Raw genomic sequence first — 16,913 nt, 5'->3', positions numbered from 1 at the left:
AGAGTCTGCTTTTCAAGTTTTTTTCTCAGTTGATCCTCTAAAGGTATATAAATAAAGAACTTCCCTTCATCTAAGAGCTCAGATGATAATTTCTTTTCTCACAAAGAGTGCACAAAACTTCTTCATTACTTTTCTCCATTTCTGAAATATAATTATTACAATTGGCACAATAAAGGTGAATTTTGTAAGATTTGTCACCTGTTGACGATTTTATTGCTTTGTTTAACAGGTACTTGGTACCTGGAATAGAACATGGTGGTAATAAAAGTTTCAACAACCGGAGTAATTCTTCAACACATACACCAGATAAATGGAACCGTACACAAATTGACAAAATGCTTAAAAATGCTTCATAATTTGAAATATCGGCTGATTTATACAGAGGAGAAAAAGGATCTTCCACACCAAAATTATTCTCAAAATGAAGTGGATCATTAACTTCCTCAGTCATCTTTGTTGCGGAACAGACTTCATCTTCTGACAGATTTTCGAAATCCATAGATTCACAGGAATCACTAGTCACGCTATCCATCATAGAATCAGTAATCTCCCTATAGAGAGAAGTAAATTTTTAAATGTATGTTAAACATATACCAAGATATAAAAATGCATTCTGAAAATTTAATTTTGCGATTTTTATTTCCCCCTCCCCGTAAATTTAATCTAAAAGCAATAAAATGATCTAACAGCAATTAATGAAGATTTCTATATCATGATATGTGGCAAAATAATCGGCAAGTCTTGGCAACTTCTAGGTGGTGGCCTGCGAGAAAAAAATTCTAAATGAAAAATACATCACAGAAAGGGACCAACTTGAAAGGTATAACTCGTAGCCGCCACTTCCGTGCAAAAATTTGAAACATTGGCGATTGTGATTGGTGAAACAGGTCACGATATGGAAATATCATGTAGTATATGAAGTAGAATATGGTAGGGGTCCTATTCCATATAAAGAATCCCGTGGCAGATAGTTTGTAAAAATTCTGCTTCAGGGGATAAAGAACATGTTTTGTAAAATGACTAAGCTTTTAATCTTAACACTATTTTGAGAAATCTCAGAATTCAGTTGTAATTTGTAAAAATTTAATGATAAAATAAATTTTTCTTACAATTACAAGTAATTTAAATTGATAAAATAATAGCTTAAAAATAATAAAATAACTTTAAAGTTACATTAAAGTTAATTACAAATTTCTCATATTGATGATCTCTTGAACGGATAAAAATGAAAATTAGGATTTTTGCTTCAATTTTCGATACATTTTTTTTATCTTTATGAAAGCTTTAAAAGTGATTTCGAAGTTTCATACGACTACTAGTAGGTAATTAGACGGATATTGAATCTGCTGAATCTAAAAATGCTTCTTGAATATCATAACAAATTTAATCGATTCAGTTAAAAACAGATCTTAATACAAAAATTTCTTATATATAAAATAAATTACATAAATGAAACATACCTGGAATCAACTGGGTACACAATTTCAGATATTGCATCATTCTCTTTCACAGAATTTTCTTGTATTCGACGTCTGTAGATAGTTCTTCTAGGAATTGCTCTCATTCTGGGATCTGTTAAAACTCATAATTTGTCAAATAAAATTTACTTTCGACATCTGGCAGCTAGATAAGTAGTATATAAGCTCCGACTGATTTCAATCCTTGCTCTTGCTTTGTATTTTCGCATATTATTCGGCTTGATTAAATTCTCCTAATATTGTTTTCTTTCTTTTTTTACTATTGTTTAATCATCTACTTTACAAATATGAATCAAGCAAATTTATTTGAGCTTGTTAATTTTCATGAGGAAAACAATTTCAGCGTTCTACGCCTAAAGGATGCATTGACCACCACAACATCCCATTACTTTGCTAATGATATAAATTTAGCATGTTGGGATACAAATCGAGAAATCGAGGCTAAATATGGTGACGACATATATCCAGCAAAATTTCTTCAGTTTGGCTGTAAGTATTGTTTTTTATATTAACTAAAAAGCAACTTATTATTTTCATGTATATCATATGTTAAAATGCAGAATTTAACGTGTATGTGCGCGATGAAAAAAATTTAATTTCTCAGAAAATATTTGATTGATTTCGTCCTAATTTTGAGATTTATTATAATCCCCCCCCTTATTTACTATTTTGCCATGTTTTATATTTAGCAAGCAAAGAATGCTGCCACATTCTTTAAAATGATATAAAAAATTGTGTACCTTAATATTCGAAATCTTTTCCATTATTATTAAATAAAATAATGAATAATTGTTAAAATTATATTCCGCATGAAATTATCTTAACATAGACGAATTTTACGATTGTGTGCAAAAACTTTTCAATTCACTAAAGTTCCCAGAAAAACGCGATTACTCGAAAAGTAATATTAACTTTTAGGGGTCCAAACTTTGGACTGAAATATATCTGATCAAACTAATGTAAATCAATTTTATAGATTGTAGCTACCCTCTTTATTTTGATATTTCTGTTATTCTCCTTAGTATTTCTGTTAGGAATTTTTATCATAAAAAATTGTACATTTATCAAAATAATATATCTTTATTTATTTTTTCCCATATAATTATTTTATCCTTACTTTATTTTTCAGCCAATAAAAAGAGCATGGAAGAAATTGTAGATAAACTAATTTCGAATGAGATATCACCCGAGGATGTCGAGTTAATTCAAAAGGAAGAAGTCCCCCCCCCCAAGCGCAAGAGGGAACAAGTAAAGGAAAAAGTCAGCAGTTCAAAGTGAGCCTTTTAGTTATATAAACTGTATTATGTTTAATGTAGCTTTAAAACACGTGTCATAGTGTAAATACCATATCGAAGTTTTATAGTGGGATACTTTCATTGGCTTCTTGCAACTGCAAAATGTGTTGTTAAGAAGTTGGGCTATGGAACAGAGACGCTACTTCAATTTACCCCTTGCCTGTAGAGGAAAATTTCAAAATTCACCTCTCCTCTTTTGATGTGTGTTGGACAGAAAAAAAGAGTGACGTCTAACTGAATTTGACTGAAATTCTTTTTAGGTCTATTGCTTGTAAAAGCTGCGGGAGTAGTTTTACTAAAACCAACCTTCTCATTTCTAAATGATTTTAAAAATGCGTGCTAAAAGTAGAACGTCCTGCGAAGTATGTAATTCTAGAAACAAGAAAGCAGAGCATTGTGTACTTGGGAGAGGAGTATATAAACGCCAAGAGTAGTTAACACATCGGCTCGGCAATTGATTGATTGAATGTAGGGTTTAATGGCACAAAGTCCAAAGAAGGACATGCTGCGCCAAACAAACGGTTTTAAAATAAAGGTAAATGTATATTAGAAATTTTCCTCATTAAAAGTCACACGGAATTTATAAAACTACATACAACGTGACAGAAGTATTCAAAAGTGAGTAAAATCAGATAAAATGTAAATGTAGTAAAGTATTATAAAAAAGTTGCATTTAAAGCTGAATAAAATCAAATAAAATTGTGAATAGGATAAAACAGTTATATACAGTATAAAAGACCAATTGCGCGTAGAAACGCAAAAATGTTAGGATGATGCGAGTCACCTAACAAATCCTGTAGAGTTAAAATAGAACTACCAAAAAAGGTTAGACGATGACGGTTAAAACATGGGCAGATGATTAAAATATGATGAATAGTGAGTAAAACTTTACAGGTGTTGCATTGGGGAGGAGGTTCCCCAAATAACAAATGTAGGTGGGTCAGTCTAGTGTGGCCGATTCGGAGACGGTTTAACTTTACATCTGCATGCCGCAGACTCAATACAGGATAAAGGTTCAAATCTGTTTTTATTGAGTGTAACTTGTTATAAATTTTTAGATCCCATTGTTGTTGCCAAACAGATGTAATGAACTGTTGAATATAAGTTTTTGTGTCCGAGAAAGGTATAGATAGAGTTAAAACAGAGGTAGCAGATTTTGCAGCCGAATCAGCCAAGTCGTTCCCTGGAATACCGACGTGACTCGGCACCCAACAGAATAAAATATGAAATCTATTTTTGTGAAGGGTTATCAACAAGTGATTAATAAAACATAAAATCGGATGAGTATCACTGTTAAAATTTTCCAACTGCCTCAAAACACTCATACTGTCGGAGTATATGCAATACTTCCTTCTAGAACGAGTGGAAATCAGCCGCAGTGCCAAGAGGATGGCAGCAGCTTCAGCAGTAAAGACGGAGCAAATACTTGGGATTCTGTAGCTATAGGTATCATCAGCGATAATGACGCCACAGCCTACATAACCCGCAGATTTTGATCCGTCAGTAAACACAGGTACATACTCTGAATATTGGTGACGATGAGAAATGAACAGTTGCTGGTAGATAATGGGTGCAACATTAGATTTATTATACATCATAAAAGGGGAATAAAATTGATACGGTATAATGTTCCATGGAGGTATGAGAAGATGATCGACTGATTGCGATGGCGATTTGCAAATGTCAAAAGTTTGAATGAGTAAACGCATGCGAGCATGAAATGGACGGACGTGAGAAGATCTAGCTGCATATAATCTCTCCAAGCTTGATGAAATTACATAATTCTTTAGTGGATGATATCTAGAGGACATGATACGAAAGTAATAACTGAGAGATAGCTTCATGCGATGTAAATCTAATGGTAATTGATTGCAGACAACGTATAAACTTTCAACGGGAGATGTACGAAAAGCTCCCGAACAAATGCGAAGAGCTGAATGGTGTACGGTATCTAAGATACGTAGATTGGAGGCGGTTGCAGAGCCATAAACTGCACATGCATAGTCAAGGCGTGAAAGTATCAGCGCTTGATATATGCGTAGCAGGGCTAGACGATCAGCTCCCCAAAATTTATTACACAGTACACGCAAAATGTTCAGTTTCTGTTCGCATTGTTTACGTAATAGCCTGATATGAGGTATAAAAGTTAGTTTATTGTCGAAAATGACTCCTAAAAATTTCGTGTGTGGCACGACTGGTATATTAATGTTTCGAATGGAGATGTCAGGGTCATTATGAATCGAGCGTTTACGGCAGAAATGGATACAGCAACTTTTAGATGGCGAAAGAGTGTGACCATTCTGATCACACCAGTCTAAGATCTTGTTCACAGCTAATTGTAGTTGTCGCTCGATGACTCTCATGTCGGATCCTGAACACGAGATGTGTAGATCATCGACATAGAGAGAGCCAGAGACAGTAGGGGGCAAGAAGTTTAAAACTGGTGAAATATGCATGATGAATAATGTGACACTTAAAACGCTGCCTTGTGGGACGCCTTCCGCTTGAACGTAAAGATCAGAAAATGTTGATCCAAGTTGAGCACGAAAATAGCGCCTCAGCAAGAAATTTTTGATGAAAATTGGCAAATGACCCCGGAGTCCAATGTCAAACAGTGTCTGGAGAATTCCATAACGCCAAGTCCGATCATATGCTTTCTCAATATCAAAAAAGACAGAGACAAGATGATTCCGCCGGACAAAAGCGTTACGAATTCTGGATTCCAGTTCAATAATATTGTCTAAAGTTGACCGGCCCTTACGGAAGCCACTTTGAAAATCTGGTATGACACGCTTTTTTTCAATGTAATACACAAGTCGAGAGTTAACCATCCGCTCAAATGTTTTACCAAGGCAGCTGGTCAAGGCTATCGGGCGATAGTTGACTGGATCGTTAGCATCTTTACCTGGTTTTAGAACAGGTATTACAATTGCTTCACGCCAGACAGATGGGTACGTTTGTTCTGTCCATATTCTGTTGAATAGAACAAGGACATTTGACAAAGACGTCCGATCTAAGTGGCGGAGCATGTGATATGTAATACCATCAAAACCAGGGCTTGTGTTTTTATTTCGATATAGGGCTCTCTGTAATTCGGCAAAACTAAATTCACTGTTATATTGGCAGAGACGACGCGATGCAAAGTTTATATTATTCCTTTCGACGGTCTGCTTATGGTGTTGAAATGCTGGGCTGTAACTCTCTGGACAGGAGACAGCAGCAAATGCATCACCAAGCATATTACAAGCGTCTGTAGGAGAAGAATACATGGTATCGTTTTTCTTAAATATCGGAAGGCGAAATTCGCGATATATGCCATTAGCTCTCATAACTCTCGACCAGACTTGTCTGGAAGATGTCGAAGATGTTATGGACGAGACATAACGGGACCAAGATTCTCTTTGACTTTTGCGTCTGATCTTTCGTGCTATAGCTTTTGCCCGTTTAAAGGCCAAAAGGTTAACAGTATTAGGATAACGGCGGAAGATGTTCCACAAACGCCTCTGCTCTTTGTAGGCAGCTGCGCATTCCTTATTCCACCACGGCTTGCGGTGGCGAGGAAGCGAACTTGACGACTTAGGAATACTTTCTTCTGCCGCTTGGAGAATTACAGACGTTATATTATTAATAGCAGCACCTATAGTATTGCGAGTTATCATATCCTCCGTAATCTGAGCAAGCATTGTAAATAGAGGCCAGTTAGCGCGATGAAATATGAAAGTTGATGGTCGTGAACTCATGGGAACAGAAGTAAAATATGAAACAATGAGAGGAAAATGGTCACTGTTGTGAAGATTATCACTCACAGAGAAGTTTATAAAAGGTAAGATAGCAGGTGAACATACTGCTAGATCAATTGAATGAAAGGTTTGAGTAGGTGAATGAAAGTAAGTTTCTTCGTCTTTATTAAGCAAACAGAGATTATGGTCGTGGATGAGTTGTTCAATTTTACGCCCCCGGTCATTGGAGGCGGAACTACCCCATAATTCACTATGACCATTAAAATCTCCGAGCAAAATAAAAGGCGAAGGTAATTGAAGTATCAGTGAGTTCAAATCTGTTTGAGAAATGGATGCATGAGGGGGTAGATAGACAGAGCAGACTGTAATGAGAACATTGATGTGAATTTGAACTATGGTAGCTTGTAATGAGGTTGATAATGAAAGGTGAGTTGATGGAAAAGCTGATGAAGTTAAAATTGCTACGCCGCCATGAGGTTGATTTCCATCATTAAAATCCTGTCGATAGCAAGAATAGTTGCGTAGTTTAAAAGCATTGGATGACGTTAAATGTGTCTCCTGCAAGGCAATGCATGCAGGTTGATATTTTGAAATAATGTCCTTGACATCAGAGACCTTATTTCGCAAACCGCGACAGTTCCACGATATGAAACATATGGACATTATGAAGTATAAAAGGATGATTTAAAGGTAACGTCATTATTAAGAGGTCAGTCAAGTAGGCACTCGTCGTCAGAAGGATGCAAAGACAATTCTACCTCACAATCCATCTTCTGTAAAGCAGAAGTGGATTGATTGGCAAGTTGAATGTACTTTGCATCCTTTTTCTTCCTGGAATAGCCAGGCTTTTGACTTGGGGGTAATTTTTTTAAAGGTATTTGTTTTGGAAAAGGTCGGGCCTTTTCGGAATTATCTATTTTAGATGTTTTACTAGGTGGAGGTGAGGTGGTCCTATTAGATGTTGATGCTGCGGTAAAGTTAAAGTTAGGTTTTGGAGTTGGTGGTTTAATCTGCTTATTTTTAGAAGATGTTTGTGCCGGGGAATCAGTTTGAGTACCTATAGTACAATATGAAGTCTTAGTAACCGTAGAATATGAAACGCCCGGACGGGGTGTACGGGCGGTAACGATTCGACGGGCTTCACTAAAGGTTAGGTTCTGCATTACTTTAACTGATTGAATTTCTTTCTCCTCTGACCATCTAGGACAACTCCTTGAGTAAGCTTCATGAGCTCCCTTGCAGTTAATACAAAGGGGTTGTAACTCACAAGAAGTGTCTGAATGGCCTGGAGTAGAGCAGCGAGCACAAACAGGTGTACCACGGCAAGATGCTTTTGAATGCCCAAACCTTTGGCACTGAAAGCACCTCAAAGGATTTGGGATATAGGGTCTAACTGGGCAATTATACCATGCAAGTTTAACAGCAGATGGTAACGTTGGAGAGGCAAACGTAAGGATAAGATGTCTCGTTGGAATGAGTTGTCCATTCCTTCGAATCTTAATCCTACGGACCTCAACAACATGCTGGTCTTGCAGGTTTTCTAAGATGGTATTTTCTTCGTCTTCTATGAATTCCGCTTGGGAGATTACTCCACGACAGGTATTCAACGATTTGTGTGGGGTGACAGTTATCTGAAAGGAACAGATAGCTGTAGAATTAGATAGCGCAGTGGCTTGTTTTTCAGATGTCGTATGCACTAAGAGGTCGCCAGAACGTAGTTTTTTCACAGAGGCTACTTCTCCCAGTGCGGAGAGAAGAGCTTTGTGTATTAAGAATGGTGAAACTTTTGAAAATGATGTATTTGGTATGACAGGATTCGTCAATGTTATTATGATTGATTGATTGATGTAAATTTTTGGCGCAAGAGCCATAGTTTGGCTATACCGCGCCCAAACCTAGGTAAAAATTACTGTAGCTTTGTTAAAATCAGAACAATTAGGCTGAAAAGAGCAACTTGTTCAAAATTAAAACTAATTTAAAATTTGTCAACTAGGTTATATCTAGAACTAAATCAAATTGTAAAATCCGATATGTTTGATGTACAGAATTAAATTAGGATGAGGTGTGTCTCCAAGTAAAAATGATAAAGTCGGAAAGTCACAGTTAAAGTACTGTCGTCTTTTAGATTTAAATTTCATACACTGGGTCAGAAAATGTTTTACTGTAAGAGACTCTTTGCAAAAATTGCATTGTGGAGGTGCTTCATTTAAAATTAAATATTTGTGTGTCATGCGGGTGTGCCCAATCCGTAGTCTGTTGATAAGTACCTGGGTTTTTCTGTTGTAGTTAGTCAGTGGTGCAAATGGTTTAATATCTGATTTGATCTCATGTAATTTGTTGTTTATTTCATTATCCCAGTTGGTCTGTCTGAGTTGGGTAAGAGTGTCTGCCACTAAATTTCGAATGTCAGGTAAACAGTGTGGTTTATTTGTAAGATTGTGTGTTGACTTGGCTATTGAATCAGCTTTTTCATTACCTGGAATGCCTACATGTCCCGGGATCCAAACAAATATTATTTCAAAGCTATTGTTACTGAGGCTTAAATATGTATTTATTATATGATGTATGATAGAGTGAGGTTTATTGTCAAGATTCTTAAGTGCATCGATGCAACTTTTAGAATCAGAGAAAATCAACCATTTTTTGTACAGTTGCCTAGAAATAAACTGAAGAGCAAGCAAAATAGCGTTGCATTCAGAAGAAAAAACGGAAAAGGCGGAATGTAGCTTCTCTGAAATTACCTCTGAGTCACACACAACCGCGCTGGCAGCATGATTATCAAATTTAGAGCCATCAGTATAAATTGTACGAAAGTCATTAAAATGCTGTAAGAAAGCATAAAATATTTGTTGATATATAACTGGAGACGTTTCGTCCTTAGTCAAACCTTCAAAAATATCGAAAATTTTAACTTTGATGTTATTCCAAGAAGGAATAAGTTCTGCAATCTCTAAAACATTAAAATCTTCTAAATATAAATCAGTCAAGAGTTTTTTCATCCTTAATCCAAAAGTAGGAATTAAGGCAGGTCGGTTGCTAAAATGTGTAGAACATGATGGTGTTAAAACATGAGAGTACAATGGATGTGAAGGATGACATTTTATATGAAAGTAAAAGTTCAGAGACAGTTTATTTCGCCTCGAACTAAGAGAAGGTTCGTTATACAATGCATATAAGCTACTAATAGGTGATGTGCGAAAAGCTCCTGTGGCAATTCTGAGTCCCTGATGATGGATGGTGTCCAAATACCTTAAAACAGACTTTCTAGCTGATCCATAAACAGTAGCCGCATAATCAAGTTTAGAACGGATTAAAGCGTTGTGTATCCTAAGCATGGATTGAGTATCTGCCCCCCATGATGTATTTGCAAGTACTTTTAAGATGTTTAATTTTGCATAACAGGATTTTCGTATGTTTTGTATGTGAGCTGAAAATGTTAATTTAGAATCTAGTGTTACACCCAAAAATCTCGTTTCTTGAACAATAGGAATTTGTGCATGATTAATGTATAATTCTGGATCAGGGTGAATTCCTCTCTTTCGGCAAAAATGAATGCATGATGTTTTAGAAGATGAAAAGGTAAAACCATTGAGTTCAGCCCATTGTATAATTTTGTTTATCGAAAGTTGTAGTTGCCTCTCAATTGTGCGCATGCATGAAGCTCTACAAGTTAAACGGAAGTCATCTACAAATAACTCTCCATTGACTGTATTTGGTAGAATAGATAAAAGCTCGTTTATTTTGATGAGGAACAGCGTTACGCTAATAACGCTTCCTTGTGGAACTCCTTCAAGCTGGTTAAAATTATCGGATAAAATTGAATTGATACGCACCTGAAAAGTCCTGTCAGCTAAAAAGTTCTTGATGAAATGAAACATGTTTCCTGAAATATTATATTTGATCAAGTCCATTAGAATACCATGTCTCCAAGTTCTGTCATACGCTTTCTCAAGGTCAAACAACACTGTTATGAGGTGTTGTTTTTTGAGGAAAGCTAATCGTATTTCAGTTTCGAGATTTTGTATATTGTCGATAGTTGATCGGCATTTTCTAAAGCCACTCTGTTTATTATGATAAATATTTTGGATTTCCAAGAATTGTACGAGTCTATTATTAATTATTCTCTCAAGTAGTTTGCAAAGACAGCTAGTTAATGCTATTGGTCTGTAATTGGATGGGTTTTTAGTATCTTTACCAGGTTTGGGGATAGCTATTATGATAGATGTTCGCCAAGAAGATGGAAAGTCTCTCTCCAACCATATTTTGTTAAATAGTTTTAAAATTACTTGAAGATCAGAATCTGAAAGGTTTTTCAGCATATAATTATGAATATTGTCAGGTCCTGCAGTTGTAAGTCGGGATACACTGAGAGCGGATTTTAATTCAGAGAATGTTATTGGACAATTATATTCATTAAGCGGATAATTTGGTGGTTTCAAAGGTATTTTTTCGATTTTATTTTTGTGAGATTGAAATTTTGACGAATAACTAATTGGATTTGACGAGTTGCTGAAGGTTTCGGCTAGAACATTTGCTATATTTTTAACGTCACATATTTTGTTGTTGTTTATTTCTAAATGAGGGATAGATTGATTTTGATAATGACCTGATATGGATTTAATTTTTCGCCAAACTTCACAGGATGTGGTGCTGCTATTTATGTTCGATACATATTGTATCCAAGAATTCTTTTGGCTTCTTCTCCTAATATTTCTGGCTAGGGCTCGTGATTTTTTGAAAATAATAAGATTTTCGATGGTGGGAAACCTGCGAAATGTTCTCCACGCTCTTTTCTGTGCTTTATGAGCGGAGCTGCATTCCTGGTTCCACCAAGGTTTAGGGTACCTTGGGAAATTACCAGTAGTGCGCGGTATAGATTTCTCTGCAGCAGCCAGAATAGCATTAGTAATTGATGTTGTAGCTTCGTTGACAGAGTTATTGACTAAATCATCATTTAAATTAACTGAATTTCGGAATAAGGTCCAGTTAGCACGTTCAAACTTAAATTTAGGTGATGCGGGAAGATTCCTTTGTCCAGATCCAGTAATAGATAGAAGTAAAGGGAAATGATCACTCTGACCTAAATCATCGTGAACATTTAGGTTCAGTAAGGTATAAATGTTGGGACTGCAAATAACTAAATCAATAGAATGATATGTTCTGGATGGAAAGTGGAAATGAGTTATTTCATTGCTATTCAGTAAACACAGTTGATGATCATCTATTAATTTTTCAATTTGTGAACCCCGAGCGTTAATATCTTTACTTCCCCAAATAGTATTATGGCCATTAAAATCTCCCAATAAAACATAAGGTACAGGTAGCTGATTTATTAAATTGTCAATGTCTAATTGTGAAATATGTTCGTTTGGGGGAAGGTAAACAGAACAGAAAGTTATAAGCGAAGTTATTGTTATTTGAGCGGCAACTGCTTGAAGATTAATACTTGAAAATGGATAACTGTTTGAAATGAGAAGAGATACGCCTCCACATGCTTTATTTCCAATAATATTGTCTTTTCTTATGTGTGAGAATTTTCGTATAGTAGCCGTATGAGTTGGTTTAAGAAATGTCTCTTGTAGAGCAATGCACGCGGGATTATACACCTCTATTAAATTTTTAATGTCCGAACAGCTTGAATAAAATCCACGACAATTCCAGGTTAAAACTTTCCTCTCCATTATCTTTTAAGTTTTAATTTTGATTTTTTGGGAATGAGGTTAGCTGGCGTTTCTAACCCTTCATCTACTTGCATTTCTGGTTCTGGCGGGTCATTTGTATTATCTTCATCTGTACTCATTGCGTCCGAAAGCAACTGCTGGTCTTGCTGAGTACCATTTAACTGTTTTTGACGGAATTTAAATTTATTTTGTCTGCTTTTCGGGATGTATGTATGTTTGCTAAAACTTGAAGGTTGAGATAATTTTTTATGCAAAGCATTTACTATTTGAGGAGTTAATTTTAGATATTTGTTACTTTCTGTATTGTTTGGAGCTTTAGATTGAGTTGATGTGGGTTTTGAAGTGCTGGGTGCTTGTTGAGTAACTTGGGATGCCGTTGATTTCGATTTAGTAGATGTTTGTCTTGGTTTCAGAATTTTTAATTTCATGTTTTGCGCATCTAATTCAGCTATGTCATATTGTGTTCCTATTGATTTTGTTGGTTTTTTGGCAACAACTGCTGCATATGAAACGTTAGGTATTGGTTGGGAGCCTAGTGGTTTTGCTTTAGCTTCGAAATAGGTCAGATTTTGTGTAACTTTTATATTTAGGATTTGTTTCTCTTGTTTCCATTTTGGGCAAATTCGAGAGTTTGCAGAATGGGGTTCTGAACAATTTATGCATTTTTCGGGAAGGTTACATGTTCTAAAAGTGTGGTCAGGTAGGCTACAGCGTGAACAAGTTTCTTTTCCTCGGCAGTTACTAGTTGAATGACCGAATTTTTGACATTTAAAGCAGCGTATTGGATTAGGAATATAAGGACGGATTTTACAGTTGCGATAACCGGCTTTGACATCAGTAGGTAATTGAGCAGTATTGAATGTTAATATCAGATGTTGAGTATTTATTATCTCTGTACCTTTTTTAATTGTTATATGGCGGGCGTCAATAACACCTTGGTTTGATAGTCCTTCTAGGATTTCTTCGATTGGAAGGGACTGGGGAGCTTTATCAGAAATTACACCTTTAGAAATATTCAATGTATTATGAGGTGTGACTGTTATGGGTATGTTGCCTATAGTTTGTGTTTTTAAGAGTGAAGTAGTCTGTTTTTCAGAGATAGTTTCCACTAATAAATCACCTGAGGGAAGCTGTTTAACATGTTTGGGATTGCCTATTGAAGATTCAAGAGACTTTTGGACAAGAAATGGGGATACATTAGATAGTTTTTTTTCGGTTGAGCTCAATATTAGGAATCTGGCTTTAGCTGGGTCGTAAATTGGACATTTAGATAGGTTAAAACTAGGTAAAGGGGTTGTTCCGCTTTTGTTTCGGTGTGCGGAACTCAACACCATCTGTTCATTATCTGCCATACAAAAAAATAAATCAAGTTCCACTATCGGCGGCACCACCCACCACGGAGTCCAACTTAGGGGATGTGAGAAATAGATAGAAATCTGTTACTCAACAACGATGCTAGCCAATAGCTATACGCCCGAAGGTCACCCCTGGAGCAGCCTCCACCCTTAACGAGGTACTCAGTAAGTGACCCCGGGCTTGACCCTAGCCAACAGATGACATTCGAGACTGGCCGATTGATGCATACAGGCCAATATGCACCTCCCGTTTACCTGGAGCAGGGGCCAAAGCAGTGTATTGGGGTACCAGGATGCCCCTCAACTACCAGGATCCCCTTTTCCAAGGACACGGGTCTCCACGCACGGCGAACACGCGGGTGGTTTCTTCTCATCAGGGTTCAATATAACACCGAGCCAAGACGAAAAGTCCTTACCAGTTAATCTGGCAACCACGATAAGGATGAGAATTCATAAACATATAATGAATTGCAACAAAAGGAATAAATATATCAACGTAATGAAAAAACTAATCAAAAGTTTAGAAACCAATGTTCTGTAAATGATATCCAGAATTTTATAGTAAATAAAATAATGTTCGCTCACTAGGTCAATAAAATGATAAAGTGAAAGTCAGGAACTCAAAACAGGACCGTCGCAAGAGAGAAATTGAAGTATGCTAAGGTCCAGCTCGGGGCCCCGGGTGCGCCGTACCCGTCACACAAGAGTGTGCCCCTGGGGGGCAATGTTATTATGAAATAACGAGCGTATACATGCGGTGTAAGAGTTGTTCCGCTGTTTTTGCATTGGTGTGCGGAACTCAACACCGTACTAACTTCAGCCATAGAAAATAAAAAACAGTTCTACTACCAGCGGCATCACCCACCACGGAGTCCTACTAAGGGGATGCAAGTAACAAATATTCGTCACTTAACACCGATGCTAACCAGTAGCTATACGTCCGCGAGTCACCCCTGAAGCAGCCTCCACCCTTAACGAGGTGCCCAGTAAGTGACTCCGGACTTGACCCTAGCCAACAGGTGACGTTCGTGGCTAGCCGGTTGACGCATACAGGCCAATATGCCCCTCCCGTTTACCTGAAGCACGGGCCAAAGCAGTGTATTGGGGTACCAGGATGCCCCTCAACTGCCAGGATCCCGTTTTCCAGGGACGACGGGTCTCCACGCACGGCAAACACGCGGGTGGTCTCTTCCCATCTATGTCCAACACAACAGAGTGGTAATCAAACACAGATGACAAGCCCTCACCAGTAAATTTGGTAACCACGACAAGGGGGAAGTGAAAGGGGAAAGTAGGAGTAAAGGGAGAGGAAAACGAAGGGAGGACAGATCACTAGGGTACCCCGGGGCGTGACTCCCTGTGTTTACCTAAAGAAGGTAAACCCCCTCAGGGGCATCGGCTCGGCAAAGTGTGTATGCAGATCTGTGGCAGGCAAGGGGTATAATAAATGGTAGTCAAGAAATACAGAGGAAATAGTTAATTAAAATAAGCCATCATTGATGTAACAAAGTGACCAAGATGTCCGGTGTGCTTGAGCCAGCATGCAGTCTTTTTGTTTTTGCCAAGAACGTAATGAGAAAAGTGACAGTGAGAGAAATTATGAGAGTTATAATTTAAATTTAGTACTACGAAAACGGTTCCATTACACATTAGTCACTTTTAAATTTTGATCAACAAATTTTCTTTCTTTTCTATTTTTTTATTAAAATTATAATTTATTTTGTCTTGATTTTAAAGAAACTAAAAAACTGTTATTTTTTGTATTCAAGAAAGTAATTTAATAATGAAAGAAAACATTCTTTAACTTTATTATATTTTTGATGCATTTTATAATGTGAAGTAGAAAAGTGAACATTCTGTACTAACTTCTGTGGGTTACAAGTAACAAACTTTTTGTTCAAAAATCAAAGTAGATAATTTAGTAGATCTTTCTCTATCTTGGTGGATAACCGTTTAACACGCATAGATTAAATGTTATGCCGGCTGGCATAACATATTAAAATACAGCTCAAAGCCAGTTGTATTCTTAAGAGCTGATTTTGAAAAAAGAACATCTACTTAGAGCTTTGTACTAATCAAAACTAAAAACCAGTTAGATGTTGAATTAGAATTCTTAAAAATTATTTTTTTAAAGTTCTTAATTTATTTTTATACTTCAAAAAGATTTGATCCTTAATATTAATAATTTAAAAAAAAAAAAGCTGCTTTTTTAATTGAATTTTTGTGCATGGCGAAAATATTTTAATTGTAGTATTAAACATAATTTTTCTTTGTTTCTAAATAGTGTTATGTACTAATGTTCAGTTTTTGCTGCTATGAGTTTAATTTATCTGTTTACTAAAAGTGTATGGATGTTAATCAAATATTAATTCCTTTCTTTTGCTTCTAGAAAAAAAGCAAAAAACACTAAATCTGCTATGAAAGAAGAGGAATTTAACATTATTAGATATGCCAAGGTTCATGCAGCAGGAGTAGCCGCCAGCAGTGATAATTGTGCCGATTGCCTTATATTCAAAAACAAAGTTGAAGTTTTGTTAAAAGACAACATCGCAAAAGAGAAGGAAGTCGAAGAACTGAAAAATTCTAATAGTGTTCTCCGAGAAAAATATTTGAAACTTAAATCCAAATATAAAAGTGTGAAGGATCAATTGAATAAAACAACTGCAACTGAGGCGAAAGTTGAAACAAGTAGTGAACTCACTGTGTTAGGGCCAACATTGACAGTGGACACTTATCGCCTCAGTTGTTGTCGTATCAACGACTTCTCTAAGTTTACAGGGGATTTGTTGGATGTAGTCTTTGGACCAGAAGTGCTGGGCACCAGTGTGCTTAAAGGAATTAAAGGGTGTCGAAAGTCGACCATTTTAAACCCTGACACTATAATGGAAATACAAATGTATGTTTCAAAAAAATTTAACGTGTCTGTTCTCCAACTGAGAAATGTTATCAGACAAAAGTTAAATGTATGTCATAAAGCATATAAAAAAATGTTTGATGATGTTGCGAGCCAATAAGTGTGTGAAATTATGAATAAAATTTATTTTATACTGTGCATTATTTGTTTTAAAGTGAATTTATTTAGTCCCTTTTCGAATTAAAAGGTAAGTAATATCTATTTATTCCTTTTTATATAAATTAAATAAGTAAAAGTTAGTATTACTTTTCTATAATTCGAAGGAAAGAAATGATTGTGAATGCTGCAATCTGTATAGATGAGCTTTGCAAAATGTGAATTATTTATACTTTCAACGCATACTCTCCACTTTGTTTAATAGGATGGTCATTCAGTCTACTTAAGCCCAAATTAAAGTTTATAAAAAATAAATGCATTTATAACCTACAGTTTTCTTTTTCTAAGAGGTTT

General features: G+C 36.2%; 2 protein-coding genes across 2 annotated transcripts; one reads left to right on the top strand and one right to left on the bottom strand.

Moving 5' to 3' along the window:
* Positions 1-70: 70 nt before the first annotated feature.
* LOC107448063 (uncharacterized) lies at positions 71-3,447 on the bottom strand. Its single transcript, XM_016063151.4, has 2 exons — positions 1,461-3,447; positions 71-551 (listed from the first exon to the last, which is right to left on the bottom strand). Exons 1-2 carry the CDS (start codon positions 1,562-1,564, stop codon positions 71-73), a joined length of 585 nt encoding a protein of 194 aa, XP_015918637.3. The 5' UTR covers positions 1,565-3,447.
* On the top strand, positions 1,766-16,563 carry LOC139426754 (uncharacterized). The gene is made up of 3 exons (XM_071186643.2): positions 1,766-1,967; positions 2,608-2,752; positions 15,939-16,563. The coding sequence occupies exons 1-3, from the start codon at positions 1,766-1,768 to the stop codon at positions 16,561-16,563; spliced, it is 972 nt and encodes a 323-aa protein (XP_071042744.1).
* Positions 16,564-16,913: the final 350 nt, after the last annotated feature.

This window comes from Parasteatoda tepidariorum, chromosome 9 (assembly GCF_982258835.1).
Source record: "Parasteatoda tepidariorum strain Cologne lab strain chromosome 9, Ptep-v5.0, whole genome shotgun sequence".
Classification (NCBI taxonomy): Eukaryota; Metazoa; Arthropoda; class Arachnida; order Araneae; family Theridiidae; genus Parasteatoda; species Parasteatoda tepidariorum.
Note: the sequence above shows the minus strand (reverse complement) of the source record. Positions and strands in the feature narration are given on the sequence as shown.